Genomic DNA, 17,427 nt, shown 5'->3' with positions numbered 1-17,427 from the left:
GTATGCTTCCTGCATAGATCTAAAACATAAATATTGAGTTATATCTAATTTTTTTAAAAAAAGAAATGCAATACAACCATTAAAAAAAAACGTAGAAACACAAGACATTAAAGTACATTGGCAGTTCATAAGTGTTGCTTGAAGTTAGGCTATAGTATGTATGGTAAACTTTGCCTCATCACAGAAAGGATTGCTGAACACAATATGTCGTGTCTGTGTCCCTTCATGTAGTGTCACAGGCATGTAGTCTTTTTTACCTAAGCTTGATGAGACTCAGAGATGGTAGGTTAGACTGAGAATCAAAGAAAATCCATTACTGTTCTTACTCTGCCCCTTTTATCATGTCTGAAATGAGGCTGGCATAGTGCTTTTCATTTATTTACTCTCTTGGATACCTACTTTTTCATCTTTGTCCTTTCTCATCCCCACAACTGATAGATCCCTCTCAATATGGGGTGTAAGTAATTCTGTCTGGTGTGTGTGTGTGTGTGTCTCAAATTTGAATGAGACAATGTGTAGGTAACAACTTGGTAGCAAGTTTTATCCAATTTATATATTACGAACATTATGTTGAAATAGTTTGAAGATTTTACCTTAGTAATCAACTCATGTCTATGACAAAATTTATTGTTGGTGATGTACCCTTTGATGTTATGCATGTTTTTTTTAAAAAAAATTTAACTAAATGAATGATTATCTCTTCTAATGTTACTGTTGTCTGCTGAAAGATAAAACCTGTACCATCTATGAAAATAGTTAAGTGCTACTTGTTACATATTGAATGAAATTTAATTCCTATACATGAGTGGAGGGAGTTATACATCATGGTCTGAACCCAAACCAGCCTCTTAAGTAAGAGCTTGAACATGATAGATCAGCTTACTAAAACATTCTTCTTCAGAACATGCAGCTGCATGGTACTGATCATAACTTGTGTTTAAATACCTAGCATTAAGAAGTGTTCGTATGTCAGTCCTCATCTGGTCACCTGTCAAGAATCCACAACTCATCAATTGCCAAACTTTTTTTGCTATGTTTCAGGCTTTAACTGTCACCTGGATATGCTCCCTTTGAGTCATCCTAAAACTTAATATTTCTTTAAGTCATATATATAATTTCAATGCTCCTCCCAAGCCTTTGGCTTCTTCTTCTCTTAGATTCACAATTTTTTTTTTACTTGAATCCCCTTTCCCATTCCAATTTTTTTATTTTCTTTCCTTTTTTGTTGTGACTAACACTCTCTCTTCTTATTTGTTTGCCACCCTGAATGTGTGTTAATACCACAATGGCCATCTTTTGCCCATTAATACAAATGTTCTATTAGCAGACACTCACAGTAGTATAGTTGGTGTGATGCACTACCCCTACCACAGCTGTTTGCTGACATGGAGTAGTCTTCACTTTATTGTACTGCATTATACACGTATTACGTTCACCAATCCAGCAAGTACCTTTCCTCACAGTCCTATTAATATAAATAACCCTGTGTAGTTATGATTGCCTTCACTTCTAATAATTGCCTTCTGGATAAGAAGTGAACACATTATTTTATTAAAGGAAATCCTAAATAACTTCAATGTGAAGCTGTTCCTGGCATCATATCACTCAAATTATATTTCGTTGGTGGAGAAATAGACTGCGACTGTTGTTTTAATTTTTAAAAAATACACACACACACACACACACACACACCAAAAAAAGTTACTTCAGTTCTTGTATATGAGATTGACAGCTTACTGTGGGTTAGTAGCTAGCTCCAACAGCTACTGTCACAATGCTACTTGTCCGGCATGAAACAGTAGTTGAGCCCCACATGTGGGATGCCACTGGTATCATTGCAATATCAACAGCAAATTTTGTTTTAATTATTAAAACAATGTCCAAACCAGCAGATGTAAGTTTAAATTGCCATTGAAAGTGGCGACCTCATCGTAATACTAGCCTATTTGCAGGTGTGGTCATTGAGCAAGGTGGCACAGTGAGTAGAACACTGAACTTACATTGGAAGAGTAACCGTTCAGATCCACATCCAGTCGTCCTGCTCTAGGTTTTCTATGATTTCCCTAAATTTGTTCCATGTAAATGCCGAAATGGTTTGTCAGAATGGGCAAGGTTGATTTCCTTCCCCACACTTAAAAAGCTAACAGTCTGAGCATGTGCTCCATCTCTAATGGCCTAACTGACAAAAGAACTTTAAACCCTTATCTTTCTTCCAAGCATGGTTGGTTCTCCGCAAAATTAGAGAAGTACTAAATGAAGCCTGATCTGGCATCAGCTGGTTAAAGGGCACAAGAAAGGAAGGAAGTCAGGAAATATATTTATATGCAACATTAGTGAGTGGTGGGGGAAGGAGCAGGAGTGATGTGATAAACTGGGGTTTAGATTGGATAGACTCAGGCATATCAATGAAGAAAACACACAAATTTATGTTTGAGTCTAAGTCTAGGCATAGTTCTAACATGTCATTTTCCAACAACAGTAACCTGACAAGTGTTAGAAATTAGCAGCTATTTGGACAACTATTTTTTAATCTGTATACTTCTGACTCTGCTTTCTAGGATTACTGGAAATTAGTTAATTACATCTTTCTTCTGCAGGTACCAGCAAATCCCTCAGAAGATGGCAGCAGAAGACGTCGACAAGCAAGATCTGAGTCAAAAAAAGAACTGCCTCATCTGTGCCTACAAGCAGATGATGGAACACAGATGTGCCATGTATACACAGAGTTTGGTGGCGGAATTGGTCTGAATACCAGCCTTTTATCTGCTGCTGAGACAGAGGGGCGCTGGTGTCAGTACCAGCTAGGTCAAAGCGTTTCCTGTCGAGTGAATGATGGCCCTAATTGTCGAGTCCGCTGTGGATTACAGCAGCCATACAACTTGTTTCCTGAGCCAGAGAAACTGTGTGAACGTTCAATAGGTGATCCTGTCCTTACATTCTGGCTGTACCTTGTGGTGAGTAGTAATCAAAACTATAAAGACATCAGTGTTCCGAACATAGTGTAGCTATGACAATAATTTCAAAGTCTACACTTTATTGTTTTTGCTATTTATTATTCCATTATTTATTGTTGTTGTTGGAGACTTTGTTAATTTGCCCAAACAAATAGCAGGTCTACTTCTGTTCCATTTCTCAGACAGAGCATAACAACAATATTTTTATATCTAAGTCTCGATATATACAGTAATTTAGTGATATAGGCAGAAAAGTAACTGAAATACAATACTGATTAGTCATTGAAAGACAATGCAGATTGCCTCCATTATGCCCATCTGAATCAGGAATCCTATACTCCTATCCGCCATAGTCTTATCATTATTTAATTGATTTTTAAGAGGTAATTATGCTTTTTCAGTGCAAAAGCTCATCTAAATATTCCTTAGAAAATAATTCAAGGAGTAATTGGAAACATTATCTTTCTCCCTTTGTCACAACTGTCATTCCATTTTTCTTCTTTTATCATTTCCACAGTGCTTCTCATTTTCTGGTGCACATGCCCTTCCTTTCTTCTTAATATACTCTTATTATATTGGCATTTTCATTCTTCTGTAGCAAATCTGTGTATCTCTTATAAATCATCCTTTCTACTGAATTCTTATGTGGCCAATATAACAATTTTTCTGGGCAACTTGCACTTTTATTTCATATTTCCTTTTCTAACTGTAGATATTTTTGCCATTATCTTTATCTGGTAATTTTCTACTTGTTTTTCAGTTATGACAAGTTGACCTCAAAATCTGGTGCACACTTGACATGATCTACGTGATAGAAAAAAGGGACAGAAGAAAAACCATCTTTAAATTAGGGTAACAAATAGAATAAAAGGGGAAAGAGACCTAAAGGGGAGAAAAATTGCAACTAATACCAATGGCAGAAGGAAAAGGGGCTAGCATGAGTCAGCTAGAGAGTGGTAGGACAAGAGATGTGAGAATTTATCAGAGAGAATGTTTCCGTCTCTGACATAAAGGGAAGCTTGTACCAGGAAGTGATATCTGGTGTTTGACGAGGAAGTGTTAGTGGCCCTCTGCTGTCCATAACCTATATAAATGGTTTAGTAAACAATCTGAACAGCCTCTTAGATTGTTTGCAGGTGATGCCGTAGTTTACTATCTAGTAAAGATACCAGAAGCCCAAATCAATTACAAAATAATTTAGACAAGGTATCTGCATGGTGCAAAAAGTGGCGACTGACTCTAAACAATTAAAGACAGTGAGGTCATCCACATGAGTACTAAAAGAAATCCATTAAATTTCGGTTACATGATAAATCACACAAATCCAAAGGCTGTCGATTCAACTAAATACCTAGGTATTATAGTTATAAACAACATAACTTGGAATCATCACACAGCAAATGTTGTGGGGGAAGTTGAATAGAAGACTGTATTTTATTGGCAGAACATTCAGAAGATGCAACAAATCTGCTAAAGAGACTTCCTTCATTACATTTGTCCATCGTCTTCTGGAGTATTGCTGTTGGGTTTGGGAGCCTTACCAGGACATCAGAAAAGTTCTAAGAAGGGCAGCTTATTTTATATTATTATGTGAAAGCTGGAGTGGAAATCATTAAAACAAATGTGTACTTCATTATGGCAAGATGTTTTCACAAAATCTGAATCACTAACTTTCTTCTCTGAATGCAAAAATAATTTGTGATGGCTGACTACATTAGGAGAAATGACCATCGTAATAAAATAAGAGAAATCATAGCTCACACAGAAAGATATCAGTGTGGAATGGTAGAGAAATAGTCTGAAAGTGTTTCAGTGAACTTCTGCCAAGCACTTAAGTGTGGATTTGAGAGAAGTCATGTAAATGTAGACGTGACAGGCTCAGATCGACAATATAATGTAGCAAGCTCTCAAGATCTGTGCCTTGGCAAAGAGCATGCCAGTAACTGGGTATTCAGTGTCTCAAAGGTATGTAGTTCATCTGTGTCAGTTCATGGATTCCGTCGGTGTGGTATTGATCACCTCCTTGTAGAAGCTGTGCAATGAAGATACATCAGTTGGCAAATTACATGAGCAGTTTCACATGTGGCCCATGTCTTTAATGTGTTTGCCCAGTGGTGGGACTGGAGTAGGCAGCAGTTGGTTTAGTTGTTGCAACCTTGGAGTGTTTGTGCTGATGTGAGAATATTAAAGAGTTTGACTATGATGTTGCATAGTTTAGGAAGGCAACTAAAAGCAACTCTGGGTAATGTGTGGATGGTGTCAGAGTATTATGATGTGTTGGACATGGAAGGGCTGGCAACTGCAAAGTGAAAATATTGTTCTTATTTGTAAAATCCAGGGCGGAATAATGACAATATTAAGAAAAGAAAGATGATGTAACTTACCAAACGAAAGTGTTGGTATGTTGATAGACAAGCAAATAAACACAAACACACACACAAAATTCAAGCTTTTGCAACCCACGGTTGATTCATCAGGAAAGAGGGAAGGAGAGGGAAGAATGACAGGTGAGGTATGAGCGGCGGCAACTTGAAATTAGCAGAGGTTGAGGCCTGGTGGGTAACGGGAAGAGAGGATATACTGAAGGGCAAAAACCAACATCCTTTCGTCTTTCCCTCTCCTGCTCTCTTTCCTGATGAAGCAAGTGTGGGTTACGAAAGCTTGAATTTTGTGTGTGTGTGTGTGTTTGTGTTTTACTTGTTTGTCTATCAACATACAAACACTTTCATTTGGTAAGTTACATCATCTTTGTTGTTAGATATATTTTTCCCATGTGGAATGTTTCCCTCTATTATATTAATATTATGAAAAGAATAGATTACTACTCACCATATAGTGTAGATGCTGGGTCATAGATAGGCACAACAAAAGGATTGTCAAACAAGTAAGCTTCATCAGAATATCTCTCTCTCTCTCTCTCTCTCTCTCTCTCTCTCTCTCTCTCTCTCTCTCTCTCTCACACACACTCACTCACTCACTCACTCACTCACTCTCTCTCTCTCTCTCACACACACACACACACACACACACACACAAACGTACGCGTACACGTCTCTGGTTACTGAGACCAGACTCACATGGCTCAGCAGCCAGTTGAGTTTACATGTGTGTGTGTGGGGGGGGGGGGGGGGAGGGGAGCTTTTCATAATATTGTTTATATTTGTAAGTTTAATGTGGACTGTGGTTCTCATTAAGCCTCACATGAACTGTTTATTTTCCTTAATAGTGCATTTAACTGTAGTCATGTGCGCATGGAAGATAATGTGGTAGCCGTAACCTGCAAGAAGATCCATCATAATAATTTTGCTACATAAAAAGCTGATGTCTGTTTCCTATGGAAGAAAAATTGAATTCATTCCTGATTTCATATTGTTTGCATTTTAATAATTTCACTCAGTGATTTTTTGAAAGACTTTTGGTACTTTCAAATGCAGGCATGAGCTGCAGGAACAATAGGAACTGATGAACCAATAAGAATAAAAAACAGTGTTTCAGGTCACAGTGTTATTAGTTTATTGGTAACCAGTTTAATTATTCCAAAGGCAGCATCTTTGGAACCTAAATCATGACAGCTGGCAGCATGCCACATTATGTAGACAGCTACAGTGCATTCCAATGTGAGTTTATGTCAGTTCAGTGCACTGTAGCTGTGTATTTGCGAAGAGCTGTTGGTTACCAGTATTATTTTTGCTCTGAAGAAGCTGCCTTTTGAGTAGCAGTACTAGTTAGCAATAAAGTAATAACACTGGGACCTGATGCGGTGTTTTCAGTTCTTACCTTTCTACTTTATCTCACTCAGCTACTGTCTGAGTTATATAACTGCAGTCAAGATCTGCAAGGTCTTCACATTTGCATCATATTCAGATGCCTAATTCAGTTTCACTTTCTCCTGAGGTCATCATTTTCCATTCTTCTGAAAAGCTTCGGGTCTGAGGCTTCCTTTATCACAGACCGTTGCCTGTGCACATTAGCTTGAATGAGCAACTGAGTCTTTGGTGAAATTAAATGTTTACTAAGTATCTGTTTGTGAAATGACACATATGGGGCACAGCAAAAAATAAGTACGTCTTTATTATGAAGTTAAAGGATTACTGCCAAGGAATAAAATTATGCAGTGCAGAACATACTGAACATGAAAATATGACTGTGCAGCAACATAGCTTAACATCATTAAATAGAGGAAATGCCATATGGTCTTATAGGATGCCTGTTTAATCAATATTATTATGCAAAACAACTTATTCCACGTATAGGAGCAGTCTATTGTAGACCACTGTGCCAATGAGATGCCCCAAGTAAAAGAAAAAAGATAGAGATTATTCTTATTTCCAAGAAGATATTTAGATGATGCATGTAATTATTTTTTAGTTTAAATATTTCAGAAAGACAGAGCTGCCTTAAAGCTAAACAGTTGCACAGGTCAGTGGAGGGGAAAAAAGGGCAACTTAGATAGCACAAAGCATAACAATTTCAATATATTTGGATTTTTCATTTAAAACATAAGATGCTTCTTAAATAAGAAATATGAGCTCCTTATATCACTACAGTATATTGAAACATCTGAAGGTATTTCTACAGATATGCTCCACATGAAAGAATATTATTTGGAAGTCACAGAGACTCATCAGATGCAAGTAGATTGTTAAAAGCTAGAGTACAACTGGCATAATACATACATCAAAAAAAGTTTTGCATCATCTCAGTTTCGAGAGTTCCAGAACCTGCACAGAAAATTGAAATAGAGGTCAACATAAACATCATTTCAGCCCTTTTTATTGATCATGAAAACCATACGCTGCATGTTGTACCACCATACAGTGAGATCTTCAGAGGTGGTGGTCCAGATTGCTGTACACACCGGTACCTCTAATACCCGGTAGCATGTCCTCTTGCATTGGTGCATGCCTGTATTCGTAGTGGCATACTATCCACGAATTCATCAGGGCACTGTCAGTCCAGATTGTCCCACACCTCAACAGCGATTCAGCGTAGATCCCTCAGAGTGGTTGGTGGGTCACATCGTCCATAAACAGCCCTTTTCAATCTATCCCAGGCATCCTCGACAGGATTCATGTCTGGAGAACATGCTGGTCACTAGTTGAGCAATGTCATTATCCTAAAGGAAGTCATTCACAAGGTGTGCATGATGGGAGCACAAATTGTCATCCATAAACATGAATGCCTCGCCAATATGCTCCGGATATGGTTGCACTATTGGTCGGTGGATGGCATTTATGTATCATACAGCCATTACGGTGTCTTCCGTAACCACCAGTGGTGTATGTCAGCCCCTCATAATGCCACCCCAAAACAGCTGGGAACCTCCACCTTCCAGCACTCGCTGGAAAGTGTGTCTAAGGCCTGACCGGGTTGCCTCCAAACACATTTCCGACGATTGTCTGCTTGAAGGCATATGTGACACTTATCGGTAAATAGAACATGATGCCAATCCTGAGCAGTCCATTTTGGCATGTTGTTGGGCCCATCTGTACCGTGCTGCATGGTGTCATGGGTGCAAAGATGGACATCGTCATAGACATCGGGAGTGAAGTTGCGCATCATGCAGCCTATTTCATACAGTTTGAGTTGTAACACGATGTCCTGTGGCTGCACAAAAAGCATTATTCAACTTGGTGGCATTGCTGTCAGGGTTCCTCTGAGCCATAATTTGTAGGTAGCTGTCATCCACTTCAGTAGTAGTCTTGGGGCGGCCTGAGTGAAGCATGTCATTGACAGTTCCTGTCTCTCTTTGACTCCTCCATGTCGGAAAATCACTTTGGTTCACTCAGAGATGCCTGGGCACTTCCCTTGTTGAGAGCCCTTCCTGGTACAAAGTAACAATATGGACACGATTAAACCATGGTATTGATCATCTAGGCATGGTTGAACTACAGACAACACGAGCCTTGTACCTCCTTCCTGGTGGAATAACTGGAACTGATTGGCTGTCGGGGCCCCTCTGCTTAATAGGCCCTGTTCATGCATTGTTGTTTACATCTTTTGGCGGGTTTAGAGACATCTCTGAACAGTCAAAAGATTGTGTTTGTTATACAATATCCACAGTCAACATCTATATTCAGGAGTTCTGGGAACCAGGGTGATGCAAAACTATTTTTGATGTTTGTATAAAGGAGAGGGGAGTGGCTATTTGCACATAAAGGAAAATAAAGTACCAGGCCACAGATCTAAATGAGTACTGCATTTCAATAATGGACTTACGATAGGTCGTCAACAGTAAATCTAACATTTCACCAAGAAAATGAAGTAATGCAACAACTGAGAATTTATTTCTACATGCAGCTGTGCTAACAGACATATAATAGTATAGAAGTACACATTGTACTTGTTTTTGTTATAATTTTTCATTAGCAGTTCCAACAAAGCTTTCAAGATCAATGAAAATCTTATGACACTGACTGCTTTACTGGGTTGTCGTTCGTTTTATAATGATCCTTTTACTCCTGAAACTCGTTTGAAGTTAGACATCACACCACCAAAACTAAAAACAGAAATGTAGATTGTATACAATAAGATAACGATAAATGTTTTTTACTGATTCTTTTCACCCAATGTTTCTTTTATTCCCTATTTTCAGATACGATCTGTTGCAGACATATTTCCAACAGCTGGGCTAGCACTTTTAGATGCAGCTCTTGTAATTGCTACAAGAGACAAAGGTGGCATTGGTCGTGAATTCACATGGGGAGGAATTGGTGCCGCAATCTGTGCCCCAATTGTTGGTGTGATAACTTGGCTGCTCGATCTCACAGCATATCCTGTGCCGTTTATTGCTTTCGCTATAATGATGGCTATTTTTGCTGTTGTTGCAATGGCAGGAAGATCATTACCCTTCTCCAGGCCAGAATGGTGGGCTCATGTGCACCCTCTTGGAGGCCTCAAAAAACATGGTGGAGAGCTGGCTGTCCTTTCTGTTATCTTGCTGCTCATGGGAGGTCTCTGGGGTGCTCTGGACTCCTACTTGCCATGGTAAGATAATATTGTAACAGTTGGATACATGAAGTACATATTTCATATTTTACATTTAAGATCTACACATGGAGCAGCTTCTTGTGGCAATAATATATTTTAAACTTATACAAGTTTCACAAAAAGTAGTGTATTTAATCGTGTCTTATATAAAAGAAGTTAAAGAAAGATACCTGAACTGACCAACTTTTAATTTTTTAATAAAATCTAAACCACTAAGATTGCACTAGTACATTGTGTACTCTAAACCACAGTACCCATATTTAGATAATTTTTCCTTGCAAATTGGTTTTAAACTTGGCAGAGTGTTTTCTTACACAGTGTATAAAAGGAAGATACATTATAAAATGCTGCAGATTAATGTGCTTAACAAAGAAGACATGATATTTATTCATTGTGCTGGGTCAGGAGGTTAGACCAGATACTGAAAATTCATTTCATGAAACTATAAGCTAAAACATAAATAATTAAATCTACAAAAATAGAAAATAACTATATCAAGTGAAACACAAAACAACACAGAGCCAGTACACACTTCTGTTTTGATCAAAACAATTGAGGAATTGGGCATGATGTGAAGGTAAGGATTTTTCTCTCTGATATGTTCCAATACAGCTACATAGGAAGTGTACTTTCATACAGTGTGTAATTATGTGTATACTGGTGCAGCTACTTAAAAATTCTTGTATATATGACTTAAAATGTGAGGGTACAATGTTTACACCACCAAAATATATTAAGAGATGAAGCCTCCTCTGTTCTAGTTGTGAGTAAGTTGATGACAGATATTGTAATTAATAGATAAGAATATGTGTTGGATATGCAGATAAACCTAGTCAAACCATGAGTATGTGTGTCTCGTATCACCAAAGAAATATCATTTGTGATCGAAGTATTTCGAAGCTCAAAGCATTTCAATACATAATTTTCTGTGAGGTTGTACAGGAATACAGCCATTTATGCATTCTGGAGGAACACAAGGTCACATCTGTAGTGAAGTCCTCATCCATTGCCACTGAGCTGAATAATGTTAATGGAACTTGTCACAGAATAAAGACAAGGTCAAGATAGTTACCCACTAATACACCATCACAAATAGTTTCATAACAAAGTAAGCACTTTGCCCCCAAGGCAGTGTATTATAGACGAACAGGACTATTTCACAACATTAAAAATTTCCTTTATGACTAAATGTTTTACCTATTTGTTCCCTTGTGTTGTTCTTAAGCCATTTATAGAAACTGTAGGATAAATTTCAGTCCTGGCATATTATTATGTGGATCGTTTGTGATCAGAGGAATGTAAGGGGTTGAATAATAATTATTCTTTATCACATGAAGACATGAAATAGCTTCATTTGTACATTTGTTCATTCATTATGGTATATTGGACGTACAAACTTGCATTTTTTAAAGTAAATTGTTTACTGTACTGTTATTTTGTAAACCATATCTGTTTGTTTCATACTTTCCTCTTCAGGACTGTTCTTTCTCTTCTTATTCTTCTTTTTCCTCTCCTTGTTCTTCTTCTTCTTCTTCTTCCTAGTGATGTCTTGCAGTCACTAGATTTTCTTTTATTTATTTTTAATGTTAGTGATGAATCCCCTTCCTGCTGCCACACTCAGCTAACTTAATGGGGGAAAGTCATGCATACAATCTGCCTATGAGTCATATAAACATTGTTCTACATAGATCATATTTTAATTTTTTACTGTAGGCATTCCAGTAAGTAATGCTTGTGTTTGGATGTCCATTAGACAGTAACAATGTGCAAAGTGATTTGTTACACCATTTGATGTTCCATCAAATCTGTAGAATCTAGTGTGATGCAGTTTGCTTATAGGGCTATGGTGTAAATAATTTTCATGAAAGATAAGCATTGGTTGCTTTTCTGGTACTTGTTAAGTACTGTGGTTTCCATCAAAACACTCTCATTTGACTACACCACATGTCAAAACTATTGATGGACATCTGTCCATTTTTGAATCCCAAGTTAAAGACCATTATTTTTCAAGTCCCATCTATTTCCACTTCGCCGCTACGTATTCCATTACTATCCTAAATTTACCAATGTAGCATATTAGTTGTCAAAATCTGTTTTAAAATCACAGTTATGCATTCTTCAGCTCCGTGTGTTCCTTACTGGACAACACTTATGACTACTGTATCTCACAAATATCTCTGCCAAGCTTGGTAATGGAAAGTTGTGGTAGAATATAAAGAATTTATGAATAAAGGTAACGTTTTACCAAATAGTACAGGTACTCAGTGCATATCAAGACACATAAACAAGACTGACAACTTTGCTGACTTCCAGATGAGTCCTCTTTCAACTAGAGTACACATCCATGCACAAATACACATATCTGTACAACTATATTATGTTAGATCAAATATATCTCAGAGACTATTGAGAAAGAAATGTAATGATGTCTTTCTTCAAAAAAGTCATTACTATGCTTCCAGCGTGTCTGCCGTGTCTGCTTCCTCCACAAACATACTGTATAGGCTTACATGTTTTGTGACATACAGGCACAACTTACTTGTACTCCACAAGGTATTAGTCTTGTTCAATTGAGACTTGATAGAGACCTTAAAAATTCAATTTTCTGTGTTTAACTTCCATTTGTTGACATCTGTTATTATTGTAAACCAACTTTCTCTAAACCAAGTTAGACACTTTAATGCTAGATGACTATGTATTCAATATTTTGTTTTTTCAAAAGATGTCCCTTGCTGTTGCTTCCAAATAATTCTGAAATTTCACAATTCTGTAATAAATTGCAATCTCTATTACTTGCAACAGATAATAATTTAGTGGTTGTGTTTTATTCACATATGTGGTTTATCTTTTTAATTTCATGGTGCATTAATAGTTGAATAGTTTTACACAAATGAAAGAGGCTTCATAATAATCTAGTTAATACTAATTGTTTATATTTCAATTTGATAATTATCATTTTTATGGTAATTTATTTTAGGCATTTGATGGAGTTAGAAGACCATAACCAACTAATTATAGGACTGACAGTAACAGTTGGAGCACTCTGTGCCATTCCATTTTTGTGGAATGCTGAGCATGTAGTGGAATACTGTGGTCATACGAATTTACTCATCATTGCTTTTATTTTCTACATCATAAGATTTACAGGTAATCAAATTGTATTCAGTATTCTGAAATTAAACATTTTTGTTTACAGTTTGAACATGTGTAAAATAAATTTTTATTTTCAGTGTTTTCATATCTCTCAAATGCATGGTGGTCTCTGCCTTGTGAAATAATGGAAGTTTTCACATTGAGCCTCATGTGGGTGACAGCGATCCTGTATACTCGTCACCTTGCTCCTCGCCATCTCACTGCAACTGCTCAGGGAATGGCAGTCATCTTCCATTTCTGTTTAGGTGTGTATTTTTATTTTACCTTTTACAAAAACAGGTGTATAATAATCACAAATATCATGATTTCAAGATTTTTTTACACGTTTTTGAACTAGAAGATATTGAATGCCATTTTCTCGTGCACTTTTATTACTACATATTCGGACAATTGTATAGCTCAGTTGTTTTATGTTGGTTCACATAGGAATTCATTAACTGTAAGTTTTATACAAACTTCATAAATGGCACTTACAAGTTTATGTTATTCAGTAAATTCAGAGATGTTGTCTGTGAGTTTTCAGTTCAAATACCCAGGAAGCTAAGGAATCACCATGTTGATGAATGAGATGTTAGCTGAATAGAATTACCACCTTTAACTGGAGTGTTTGCTGATATACCCAGTGGGTCAAATTTAGCTGAATGCACAGAAAACATAAATAACAAGAGAAGATTCAAAGCCCTTTTTTGAGGGGGGAGGCTGATCTGAATTACTTATATAACCCTATGGAGAATGAAATATTTCATGTCATACTGCATTGGTATCATATGTTTTATTTTTGAATATTTAGTCCAGTTGTATGAAAGCCTACTGAAACAAAACATTTGTTGGATACTACCTGATATTCATTTCTGTCACACCGTTTTATATACTTGCTTTAGACTCTTCAAAATGACACCAGTCTTTGAAGGTGTACGTGATTAATGGAAATGCCTGCAAAACTTACCCATCTCTTATTTAACAGTTCTACACAGGATTTTTGGTGCTTTTTGATTTTGTGTTTTCATTTTCGCTGTTGATATCATCTGAAATTAACTGACCATGACTTTTAATATTTTCTCTGCTGTGGGAATGATGAGTGGTATGTTGAAAGGATATCTACATCATCTTAGAGCTTAATTTTCAAAACATTTTTTATGGGCTAAGTACAGGAGGTTCACAATTATCAAATTTATTACTGAGATACGGAATGTAAAATATTGTTTCTGATAAGTTTCCACAACACAGTAGTTAGTCATTTTTTCCTTACTGTGACAAAGTAAAACCTTGAATGCAAAAGTTAAAGCCCCATTGAGATCCAAGTGCCTCATACTAGAGTAAATTTAACCATCAGAAACAGTGGATGAGTTGGATTTTCAGTTAAAGAGTCATGAAATACAAGGACGTTGAAACTAAACTTTCCCTACTTGCACCAGTGTAGATGGGAAACTATTTATTACTATATGTGTACCCCACTTTATAGGAATGATGTTCAGATTCTGCAATGCAGGATCTGCATTGTTAGTAGTGTTAGTGTCATAACTTGTCATTAGATAACATTAGTGGTATAGTTACATAGAGCTGAAACACAAGTATCAGTGTGCATTACAGTGTCTGACATTCAACATAGTTCTAGGCAATGTGAGCTGGGCTTTACTCGTAAAGCTGTTTTATCACAACAACAGCAATAATACTGCTGCTCTTCACAAGTATAAAGGTATTCAAGGAATATGGAAAGGTCTTCTTTCCACTACAGGGTTGAACATGATTCAGAAGTTTGAATTAACTGTCAATTTTGGAATTGTTCCTGGGAGAGGCAGACAGCCAACTGCACCACAAATTGATGAAGTTACTGTTGCCATGGCTGTGAATGCTGCATGCAATGAGCGGTATTCAAGTAGTGCATGAGCTGTCATGACAGGTTGAACTTTCCATGGTCCACCATTCAAAAAGTGCTGCAAAAACTGAAATGGTATACCAACAGGCTGCCATGGATGTGGGTGGTTATCACATTGAGCAATGTTGGTACCCTGTAATTTAAACGTAGTACACAACAGATATTACTCTCTCATGTGGAAAATAAAATAAGTGTCTCTCAATCGCTTATCATTATTTCTCTTCTGCATGTCCTTACAAATGTTTCTACAAAGTTTTATTGTTCTGCAATCACTTGTTTTTCATGGGACCCCTCTCAAGGAGTAAAAGTTTAATTATGGGGGCTATTCAGAAAGTAAGGAACATTTCTGCTAGGCACGCACCGATTGCGTATATTTTGGTATGTGCATGCTCGGCAGCTCAGTCGGCATCCATCTGTGATAGCGAGAACATCTCTGTGCATCTAGTTTTTTTGATAATCGAATTTGAAATGTGCACTGCAATCGAAAATCCCACCAGTTGTGAGGTGCGGTCAGTGATACGGTTTTTGTTGGCAAAAAATCTAAAATCTATATAAATTTATCGTGAACTGTGCAAAGTGTACGGAAACAATGTATGAGTGAACATTCTGTCTAGAAATGGTGCATTCAGTTTAAAAATGGCTGAACCATCGTTCATGATGAAGACAAGAGTGGACACCGAAGCATTGTGACTGACAACCTTTTCGCTAAAGCTCATGAAATGATTCGTGAAAATCATCGCTTCACAATAACGGAGCTTTTGCCTTGCACAGCCTTAGAAGAGTAGTTCAAAACAAACGCTGAGGAAAGCTGATGTCCAAAATTTTGTTTTTGCACAACAATACCAGACCTCAATGGCCAACTGCACTAAAGAACTCCTTAATTCATTCAAATGGGAAATTTTCCCTCATATGCCGCCCACTTGTTTCCCAAGATTAAGAACTGGCTTGCAGTGCAGCACTTTGATAATGACATGGAACTCCAGGTGGGTGTGACTCACTAGCTGAAGTCTAAGGTGGCAGAATTTTATGATGAAGGTCTTTCTAAGCTTGTCCACTGCTATGGTAAGTGCCTCAATGTGTTTGGTGACTATGTGTAAAAGTAGTACGTCAGTGCTCTTTCAGATATATATAACAAAATGTATTTCTTGTACTTTTTTTGTGCCAAAACGTTCCCTACTTTCTGAATAGCCCTTGTATAATCATCTTGTATTATTTATTAGTTGGGAGGATATTGTGTTCTATGTATTATGTTTTCAGTATCTCACAATGATGTGGAATGTTTCAACTCAGCTCTAGAACTAAGTTCAGGGTTATTCCAGTATATTTCTGGGGTTTCAGAAGACGTCTGTGCTAAAACAACAAGACATACAGAAAATGACACATATCAAGGCATAGAGCATCTCTTCAAGTTTTAATTCATAATATGCACCATGGTGTAGTTGCTTCACTAGCGACTAGCAATGTCAGAACATGGCATAAAATGAAGGGACGTATGCCTTTTGTGTCCCTGAATTCATTAAATGTGAGACTTTTGTGATGGTTCAGTCATAGTCTCTTGCCAGATATTAGCTCCAGCAGACAAAACAATCCATGGGTGATTCAGCACATTCCACGAAATTGGCTGCTTATGTGGTGTGAAGAAAACAGGCCAGATGGAACCATCCGTTGAGAAGGTGGAGGGCATGTGGGAATCATTCATTGGGAGCATGAAGAAATATGACATGTGCGAATAAAGAACTACGGATAATGCACTCAACAGTCTGGGCATTATACGCAAACACTGGTGTGTAAAACCATGCCAGCTGCAGATGTTACATGTGCTGACTATTCTGGACAGTTAGTGTCATTCTGACTTTTGCAATTACTTTCTGCGACTACTACAGGGAGATAGTTCTGTACAAAAGCTGGTTTTCAGTGACAAAGTAGCATTTCATGTACCTGTAAAAGTGAATCATCATAATTTGCATGTTTGTAACATAGAATATCCTCTCTAAATTGTGGAACTAATTCATGATTCACCTAAAATTAACATCTTTTGTGCCATGTCCTCTTGAAAAGTTTATGAACCATTTTTCTTTATGCAGAAAACTGCTTATGCCACAACTGCAGCAAGAAAGTTCAACGTGCAAGTTGCCAAAGCAGCATCAACAAAAAAGGCTTCCACCAGGTGACTGGTCTACACAATGGGAGGTTCTAGACACATACACACATTTCATTTCAACAAGAAAATGGGGACTTCCTTTTGCAACAATACAGTGCTCCACAATACTTGAAAATGTTCATGATTACCTCAGTGCCAAATTGCCTCAATGTTGGATTGGACATGCTTTGTATCATGACTCAACTATTTTCCAGTGGTCCCCATGGTCACCTGACTTAACACCATGTGATTTCTTCTTATGAAGTTATGTCAAAGATCCTCTATTCCTGTCTTCACTGCCACTTAATCTGGAA

At 37.3% G+C, this 17,427-nt stretch overlaps 1 protein-coding gene across 2 annotated transcripts in view; it reads left to right on the top strand.

Annotated features, from left to right (window-relative positions):
• The window catches only part of LOC126353841 (uncharacterized), a 290,461-nt gene that overhangs the window by 256,191 nt on the left and 16,843 nt on the right, over positions 1-17,427 (top strand). For both annotated transcript variants that reach the window (XM_050002985.1, XM_050002986.1), the window contains 4 exons: positions 2,598-2,954; positions 9,550-9,941; positions 12,922-13,091; positions 13,175-13,342. In XM_050002985.1, coding sequence (XP_049858942.1) covers positions 2,598-2,954; positions 9,550-9,941; positions 12,922-13,091; positions 13,175-13,342 — 1,087 coding nt within the window. The remainder of the gene's footprint in view (positions 1-2,597; positions 2,955-9,549; positions 9,942-12,921; positions 13,092-13,174; positions 13,343-17,427) is intronic.

The sequence above is a fragment of the Schistocerca gregaria genome, chromosome 3 (assembly GCF_023897955.1).
Source record: "Schistocerca gregaria isolate iqSchGreg1 chromosome 3, iqSchGreg1.2, whole genome shotgun sequence".
Lineage (NCBI taxonomy): Eukaryota > Metazoa > Arthropoda > Insecta > Orthoptera > Acrididae > Schistocerca > Schistocerca gregaria.
Note: the sequence above shows the minus strand (reverse complement) of the source record. Positions and strands in the feature narration are given on the sequence as shown.